This window comes from Xiphophorus maculatus, chromosome 23 (genome assembly GCF_002775205.1).
Source record: "Xiphophorus maculatus strain JP 163 A chromosome 23, X_maculatus-5.0-male, whole genome shotgun sequence".
In the NCBI taxonomy this organism is placed as follows: Eukaryota; Metazoa; Chordata; class Actinopteri; order Cyprinodontiformes; family Poeciliidae; genus Xiphophorus; species Xiphophorus maculatus.
Window position 1 is genome coordinate 2,141,156 of NC_036465.1, and position 9,399 is coordinate 2,150,554.

Here is a 9,399-nt window from a genome sequence, read left to right on the forward strand (position 1 = left end):
AGGTAGGAAAGTGAGATTTTAACCAAAATAAGTAAAAAGGAGGATCCTCTTACAAACAGAACCAATTGAGGAATAACTTGCAGGATATTGTGGAATCATCATTTCATCTGAAGTCGTTCCAGTTTACTTCAGATCTTTAGAGATTTTTATAACTCAGTTATTTATTTTCTTCAAAAATCTTGACCTGGTTGTTGAAAATGTTCCTATTTAGTAACTCATTCATTCAGTTGTGTTGTATTTAATATTATGGACTAAATGAACAGGGGTTCCCAAACCTACCAGTTTAAAAAGCATTAAACAAACTTGTGACATTGGCTACTCGTTGATTAAACTATGAAGTAAGTTCATAGTATCATTAGGGTATCATAACATAAAACTCAAGTCAATATATTCTTTTAAAACAGTAACTGAAATGTTTTAGATGTGTTTTCTCTGAATGCTCCTCAGAGTTTATAAAATTATTTTAGAAAACTTTTCTATGGAAATACCATGCAAGTAAGTCATATAATAGTTCTCACATTCAAAGGAAACATTTATTTACAAGTGAAAATATAATGTGGCAACATTCATCAAATGATTCACATATTGTGTTCTAACAAACACACAAACAGTACTGTACTTCTGTGTTTAGTAAGGCAACGATTAGCTGGATCCTTACAGCAACTATGATGTATTGAAGAATATTATCGGTCTTCTCTGAGACCACCAATATATGTTTCAAACTTATGGTTTTGGCATTGAGGACAACATCACTAATACCTGATAGAGGTATAATCCTTGATGTCTGCATAATTTCTGTATGAAGTATAAGGCTCAGAAATAGGATAAAGGGGGTTTTTGTGATCCATTCCACACTTTTCTAAATGGTTAAAGAGGAACAATTCTCAGTACATCACAATCATTCTTTATACACCATTAATAAAAAAAAGAAATGTATAATTTCTTAGTCATTTTCTTCAGAATATTGAAAGGCAGACGTATCAGCATGGAGTTAAATTATTGGCAATGTATGTTGACATCAGCAGAGATACTCCGAGCGAGAGCTGTCACTCTTGTAGGTCATCTGAGAGTCGATGCTTGACCGGGAGCACAACAACAGACGCTCAGATTCATTCGTCGGTCTTCTTGCCCAGAGTTCAGTTGGGTGTGAGTTCAGAGTTCTTTGTTTCATTGAGATTGTCTCAAATTTGACATAACTTTCTTTTTCCAGCTCATTTGTATCCAAAGACGTGTTGCTTCCTTTGCAGTAAAGGGCAATAATTTTGTAGATGAGCAGAGCAATTAGAGGCAAAACCAAAATGCAGGCGATACTGCTTATGATAAAGAAAAGTATGTTCTGCCCACTGTCTTCTGTGTAGAAGTCAATGCAAGGATCTTTTCCAGTGGTGCTACCTTTTGCTACAAGGCAAACTGAGTACCTCATTCCAGGAGACAGTCCGTCAAGAAGCACTTTTCCACTTCCTGCTTTTGTCTCCATCGTCCTCTTACTGTCATCCTCCCCATAGGGTGAATACACAACGGTAAGTGGGGCATCATTTAACAATCCGCCTGCAGTCCAGAGCAGCACTGCACTGTCAGCCGTCTGCTCTACAATCTCCAGGTCTTTGAGACCTCTTGAGCTGTCGGTTTTCTTACTTTTCTCATCCGCTGCTAATTTTTTGCCACTACCTCCTTGCTGGGTTTTGGTCTCTTTGAGCGAACTTCTCTGAGAACTGTTGCCGGAGATTGATTTGGGTGGCTTTTGGGCAGCAGAAGGTGTTGTCAGTGATCCAGGAAGGGCTGTTGGTGCGGTGAGCGGTGATTTAGAAATGTCAGTCGGAGGAGTGATCGCTGTGCCTTGGCTGGTTGGTCCAGTTCCGACGCTGGGTCGTACTGGGGCAGCAGTAGTGCTCGTGGTACCAGCCACCGTTAAAGAAATGGTGGCTATTGCAGCGCCAGCAACATTCTTTGCTTTGCAGCTATAGTTCCCAGCATCTTTATGCTCGATTCCATGCAAGCTCATGATGGACCAGTTAATGCCTTCCCCGGGTGACTCCTGAACTGAATGGTGGAGCAAAAAGAAAACAGTTATTAAAAGTTTGGAGTTACTGAAGACCTCCACCCACCTTTTATCAATCAAAAATGTAATGTATATTTTCTCAAAAAAAGACATTTTATTTTACCTGTGTTGTTGACTGGAGAGCCATCGGACTTGGTCCAATAAAGAGCTGGAGTCGGAGATCCTGAGGCATCACATCGCAAGAGGACATTGCTGCCTAAAGGCGAAGTTATCTTGGTAGCAGAGGTCATCACTGATGGTTTCACACAATTCTCAAGTTCAGCACGCTGAAAAAGGACACCGGCTAGATTGTCTGGTGTGGCACAGGTCAAAAATAAATCCATCAAGATCACTGGGGTGTCAGCCATTTTGGAAATCTCTATCAGCTTTGAGATTTTACAGTCACAGAACCAAGGATTGTCCTGAAGGCCTGGGAATGAAAAGACATGAGAGATTTGAATTACTTACTATATTATATAAAACTTGTTGTGGTATTTTGTTGTTGAAAATGCCCAATACTGAACATTTAACTCTTGTGGAAGCCAGTGAGGGACTCTCAAATAATTAGCACTTTGAGAAGATGCATTGGGTGTCAGCACTTTGCATTCAGTAACAAGATATTAAACATTGTAGTTTGGAAAATTATTTTTTTATTAGTTTTACAATTTAATTAAAGAACCTCCATAAGTACGACAGTAAACACCTGGTGTACACAAACCCGTGTTCCAGCGCACGCTAAGCCTTTCAACAGATTAATTTGACTTGAGTCGCAAAGCACCTGTAAGCTGCCACTGGCCTTCCTACAGTTTGTGGGAACACAGTTTCCATTGGCTTTACTGGTAGAATAAACATCATCAGGTCACTTACAGTAAACACTTCCTAATCCGTGTCACAAGTTCAAAATAAAACTTTATACAATAAATCATTTTAGACCCTGTAGGGTTCTATGCTAACATTATAACAAGCAAAAATTTCAGTTTTGGACAATACTGTGATTGGCCCAAATGATGCTGTAGTTTATGCTTTAATAAATTCTGCTGTTTGTATTTTACAGTGAGTTATCAGTGAAATGATTTAAAAAAAATACAAAAATGATTAATTTCAAATTATAATATTAAAACAAAAGTCATCTAAGATACCTTGAAACTAGAGATACAACTTGGCCGTCCACTGGAATTGTATAATTTTCAGTTTGACTGATCGTGTCGCAAACTGAAAGTGAAAAACTAAACGTTGTTCTGAGTGAGAAAGGCTCAAACGTAGCTGCTCAAAGTATCGGTGAGGCGTTTTTTCAGTGGGAGTCGAAGGAAACACTGAAATATACTGAAATATAATGAGACAAGTCAGAACTGTTTTTTTCTTTTTTACATTATTCTGATGCTTGTCTGTTTTATTTTTTGTTGGTTTTTTTCAGGTTGGAACAAAAAGCCACACTTAAAGAAGAGAACAGGAAGGTTGCAGCTGAGTTGAGGTAAAGGCTTATATTCTGTTAAAAACAAACATTGTGGTTCCAGTTACAGCAACAATATGATCTGTATTAATTTAATCCTTTCATATTGTAAAGCCTTGTTTTACGGCATACACACAGAGTGACGTGTGACTGCTCTTTAACGTATTTAATGACTCCTCACAGCAGAAAAGGTAGATCAAACATTTTAAATGATTTTTTTAAGCTTGTCAAAGAAAATCAGAATCAACTTAAATCCATACCAGCAGGTTAATGTTAAAAATGATATGGATAATAGAAATTAGCTACAAAACACTAAACACTACATCTTTAAGACACCGTTGCTTTTGCAGTTTGAATAGCATATTTATGGCATTTATTGTCTTCTGCTGGTCTAAGCTAATGTTTTATGCAGAATTAGCCCAAATAGAACATCCAGTATTTAAAGAACAAAATATTTGTAGCAGCAATTAGTTGGGCTCAAGAAAGGGTTTACAGTTTGGGTTTTATGTTTGACTTGCGCTATAAAACCAAATCAGTTATCTAAAAGTTTACCATTTACTGTTACAGAGATCCTCTTGATTGAGCTGTTCAAGTAAACGGTTTTTCAGTAATTTTATACTTCCACATTGTTCTCTTGATATTCATTTGATTTTCTTTTATTCAATATGTTTTAGCAATACAATTAGATTTGTTGACTTGATTAAATTGTGCTTACATTAATCAATGACAGAGCAAACCAAATCAATGACTACCATCAATTACTTAAAGGGGAAGTATTTTGTATTTTTTAGCACAGTCAAGTAGCAATCAAAAAAATGCTGTATATATAAAAAATAACTTAAAAGAAATGTGAATTCCTAGCTTTGCCGTGTCTGATGCCTTAAAATTGGTCTCTGTCTCTTTAAGAGGCTGCTACTCTTTCCAGCACTCCCCCTTCAGCACATCATCACAGCAATGCTTCTCATTGATGCTGTTTACAAATATTCTTAGGAGCGTTGTAGTTTGTACGTTAAGCTCAGCAGATGTGCGGTTCCACCACATCTGCTGCCGCTAGTCTGCAGGAGCTGCAGTCAAATCGCCACATTTCCTCACAGTTAAGCAGAATATAGAAAATTACTTTAAATTATTGATTAAAGAGAAAGAAATGAAGGCTGCACAATATATTGCAGCTATAATATCATCACAATATCACTGTGTGCAATATTAATATTGGAAAGGACTGTTTGGACTGTAATAATTGTTGACGAATAAATTAATGTATGATAAACTTTTCATGTTTCATACTAATATAATATTTAACCAATTGGAGTCTAAGTGCAGCAAATGCTCACACCAGACAATGCAATTAGCCAAAAGGTTAAAGGTCACAGAAAGATGGAAGCACAGGTGAGAAAGAGAGGAAAAAAGACAATGAGCCTGACTATATTTACCAATATTATCGGCATAATATGGTCTTCTAATATTCAAAGTTCAGAGAATTCAATCAGTCTTATTCATTCCCTTCTTTCTGTTCATCTTCTTATTTTCTTTAATTGTCTAATCAAATATCTGTTGTCCAACCATAAACCTTATAAAGGCTCTTGACTCATTTCTTGATGCATGACCAAATTCTGCTCCTGTTCATGTGGAAAACATGTTTGTGTTTGTTTATGTGTGGCTGCAGTAGAAGTGCAACAGAATCAAAATGAATTCCCAAGCTGAACACTTTTTATGAATAATTTTAAACTGGATTCATGTTAAACAGGCTCATCAAAGATCATAGTGTCTGAATTTGGAACAGTTGTACTTCTTCCAGGTTTTATAATAACACTCAAAACCTTTTTTAGGTGATTATTCTGCAACAAATTAGAACAATAAGGTAAGGTACATCAAATGTCAGGTTTTGCACTACTTAGGCTAAGCTAATTAGAGAGTGACCTGATGTTCGCCACCCCTCCATCACAAATTCCTGAGGTGATGGACCACAATCCCAAAAGTGTCCTGTCTTGGCCCTATTATCCTGTAAAACCAAGCTGGACTGAACTGCTTCCACTCACCTAACACGACTTTTTGAGAGGCATTAGAAGAGATGGGCACACCATTAAAAGGTGGCCAGATATCCATAAGGTCAGAGGGCAGGGTAGTTAGTTTGTTGCTGGAAAGATCCAAATAGGTGATGTTGACTAGATAGGGGATGGCTTCAGGAGCAACACTGGTGAGTCTGTTGTTGTGGAGATCCAGCGTCTTCAGCCTTGGCATCTCCTTGAGGGACTCCCAAGGGAAAACGGAAATCATATTCCCATCCAGCCTCAGCTCGTGGAGCACTTTCAGGTTGTAAAAACTTCCCGTATCCACTGATGTGATGGAATTGTAGGTAATCCAGAGGTATCGCAGCTCCACCAGATAGTAAAAAGCTTCGGTTGGGATTCGCCGCACTGCGGTTTTCTCTACTCGGAGCTTGATGGTGTCCACAGGGACGTTGACAGGGATGTCAGACATGTCCGGGTCGTTACAGAGAACAGATCTGAAAGACAAATATTAATTGGTTGACCTGTATTAGAAGACATATCATATGAAGTAATTTTTTGTCTGGTAAGTTGCAATATAGGTGAATGACTAATTGTTGTATAAAGTGCTTTGGAGTCCTCTGACTTGATAATATACAAATGCAGAACTTTAGCTTTTCACTGAGAAAAATACAGTGAATACTGAGCCTTTGGACGAATTCACTTCACAAAGACAGTCTTCATCTTTTCATCCACAGAGAATGAAAAGATGTCAGACATCCACATGGTGTCTGACATCTACTTTATTAATCCCAAACAGAGAATAAATAACTCCCATCATTAACAGAAAGACATCATGTGACCTACAGTCTAAACCAGACACTTGCATTCACTTTATAAGAAGACACTTGTCTCATTAAACCTGACTAAACTTTACCTGCTTTAGGTAAAGTTTACAAAAATGATTTCTGTTTGGTTAATTCCAGAATGATGACACATGGACATTTTCTTTCAATGCAGATACTTCAAATTCTGAAGTTTACATACATTAAGATTACTTTCACATTGAGTCCTCAATGGCTACTGTCTAGTAACTTTTAGAATCATCCCTTCTCCAACAAATCTGAATAAGAGGCTGAATTCCCTCATCAGTAATCAGTCATTCAGCTCTGAAGTGGTTAATTCATTCAGGTGTGTTGGAGAAGAGACTGAACTTGGGCAGTCCGTCATTAAACACTATGGAAAAGTCCGGATGAAGAGTTCATGACCTTTTAAGCTTCTAATAGGTTAATTCTCAACATTTAAGTTAAATGAAGGCACACCTGTGGTTGTATTTTAGGGCAACACATCAAACACACTGCTTTGATGTGTGACATAATACAATCTGCTACTGTTCAGGTGTTTTTATGTCAAATTTGCAAACTAACCCGAGAACAGAGACTCAAGCTAGAGACCTTGTAAAGATGCTGAAGTTGGTAAGGGAGCACAATTTTATCCAAAGTGAAATTAGTCCTGAAGCACGTGAGCTGTAGAGCCACTCCACAGGCCTTTGCTTCAAAAAAACATAATAAGCCACAGTACATTTTCTAAGTTCACTCAAAGTCAAAGATCCTGATTTTGAAAACATGTTCAGTGGTCTGATAAAACTAAAATTAAAGTGTTTCCTCATTGCGACCACTGGTACATTTGGAGGAAAAAGTTGAAACCTGCGTGCCTGAGAACTGCAGACACATTGAAACCAGAGAAGATGTTAAAGGTTAGGCATGAATGAGTCTTCCAATGATCCTAACCATACCGCCAAATTAGCTACAAAGTGGCTTAATGACAACAGTCAGGCTTTGGAGCAGTTAAAAAGTCCTGATCTCAATACCATAGAAAATTAGTGGACAGAGCTGAAAAAGTGTGTGTGAGTAAGGCAGCTTACAAGCCAAACTCTGTGCTGTACAGAGAAATGGGACAAACTTTGGAGCAAGTTACTGTGAGAAGCTGGTGGAGCGAAAAAACCTTTGACCCAAACAATTCTGTTGAAAGGTAATTGTAGAAAATGTTTAGGAATTACATGTAGCTGTCTGGATCTGAAGAAAGTAAAAGAAAGTAAGCAGCTTCCATAGTAGCACAGCAGAATGTGTAGGGTCCGTAATGCTAGCACAAGAGCTGTTGCTAATGCTAATTTCTCAGCTTCCTGCAGTTTTGGGGCTTTCTTACAGACTGAACTGTTGCCTTCAGATGTTTCTTAGAAAGTCTAGGACTAATGCAACTAATCAGACAGAAAGCCAGGCTTTCTCACTTATAAAGGGATTAGCACGATGCCATGAACATAACAACATTAAGTTAATACAGGTCAGAAGGCTTAGGGGAAATCCTATGCAATGTGAATATTTCATATAAATTGTATTGTAAAACTCTCTGGGTGCCTATGTACTTAACTTAAAAAATGTGCAAACTAACAAAAGAACAGAGACTCAAGCTAGAGACCTTGTAAAGATGCTGAAGTTGGTAATGGAGCACAATTTATCCAAAGTGAAATTAGTCCTGAGCACGTCGGCTGAAAACATTAAGTTAATACAGGTCAGAAGACTTAGGGGAAAATCCTCTGCAATGTGAATATTTTATATAAATTGTATTGTAAAACTCTCTGGGTGCCTTTGTACTTGAATTGCTTTTAAAACGCGAAGGCCCAGCAGGTCAACAATTACATCCAGTCTGGATCATGCACCAATTTTTTCTGAACACACGAGTAGGGATGTGTCTAAGAACTCTTCATTCAGTATTGCATGCAAAGTTATGGACCCTGATTGCCCTAACAGAACTATTTTCTATTAAAATTTGATTTTCTAAATGTATTATAGTTTAGGGGTAAACAATCTTCCATTTAAAGAAAGATGCATTTTTGTGTATACTCAATAAAGCTCTCGTTACCTGGTTCCTGTTCCGTCAACCCGTCCATGAAAGACACAGGTACACTGCGAGGGACAAAAGGACAGAGCCATACTGAGACAGCATAGGAATACATGCAGACAGAGCAGTCGATGCATGGCGTCACCCTATGCTCCCAAAACGCTCACATCGAGGAGATATCAGGAAAAAAGACATCCGGATTCACTGGAAGCCAGAAGAATTCCCAGAAAATGATAGAAAAAAGAAAATAAAAAGAAGGACTCGTCAAAATCCGTAAGAGACAGCGGCACCCAGGCTGAGGATCTCGGCTCGGTACAGGTGACCTGCGAGATTGACCAGTGGGTTAGGGTGGAGGGGGGATTAGAGAAGGATTTGGTAGGTGTGATGGGGTCACGCAGGCTCAGCTGCAGGAGACACTGATTATTCAACCTGCCGCTGCTCTCCACAGAGGCTTGCCCCGTTTCATCCTGTCTTTTCAACATGTGGTTAATGAGGTTTTCTCTCACGTGAGCCAGCCACGCTTTTCTTAATCCACTTTAACAACCTCTTTATTTGTGCTTCTGTTTTTAGACCAGATACTCATGTACCTAACTTTTGAACCAAAAAATAAAGATTTGGTTCACTATTTCTTTCTTAAAAAGATATTTGAAGTTTCCAAGAATTTCTTCCATGCTGTATTATTTAAGTGGGATGGATATGAAAGAAGTGAGAGGGGAGTTATTCTGTCTGGCACCAACGTGTAAACTGTAATCTGGGAAATGATTTATTACCCTGGCAGAGTGGATCAGTGGTTTTAGGCAAGAAGCCAAACTACACCTGAACATCAGCGACAGATTCAGTGGCGCAAACCTTTCATGTATCAGCACATCATTTGTCACCTGATTCCTGCACCATTGTTGTGTTATTTCTATTAGATAAGGAGTTTAAAAGCTGCAGGTATTGTTTTCTATTCTCTGTATCTGCTGGTTTTGAAGATGCATTTTGGTGGCAGCACATGGCTCAAATTTAAGGTTGGATTTTGTAATTTT

General features: G+C 38.3%; 1 protein-coding gene across 1 annotated transcript; it reads right to left on the reverse strand.

Moving 5' to 3' along the window:
• Positions 1-533: 533 nt before the first annotated feature.
• On the reverse strand, positions 534-8,770 carry lrit3 (leucine rich repeat, Ig-like and transmembrane domains 3). Its single transcript, XM_005800593.2, has 4 exons — positions 8,393-8,770; positions 5,525-5,991; positions 2,163-2,468; positions 534-2,040 (listed from the first exon to the last, which is right to left on the reverse strand). The coding sequence occupies exons 1-4, from the start codon at positions 8,506-8,508 to the stop codon at positions 1,019-1,021; spliced, it is 1,911 nt and encodes a 636-aa protein (XP_005800650.1). The 5' UTR covers positions 8,509-8,770; the 3' UTR covers positions 534-1,018.
• Positions 8,771-9,399: the final 629 nt, after the last annotated feature.

What these genes read in the sequence shown, in the direction of transcription:
- lrit3 (XM_005800593.2), bottom strand. Translation starts at nt 8,508, where the DNA reads ATGCATCGACTGCTCTGTCTGCATGTATTCCTATGCTGTCTCAGTATG. An exon ending in GTTGACGGAACAGGAACCAG is followed by an intron (nt 5,992 to 8,392) that starts GTAACGAGAGCT and finishes TTTGTCTTTCAG; the next exon opens with ATCTGTTCTCTGTAACGACC. An exon ending in CTCTCAAAAAGTCGTGTTAG is followed by an intron (nt 2,469 to 5,524) that starts GTGAGTGGAAGC and finishes TTTCATTCCCAG; the next exon opens with GCCTTCAGGACAATCCTTGG.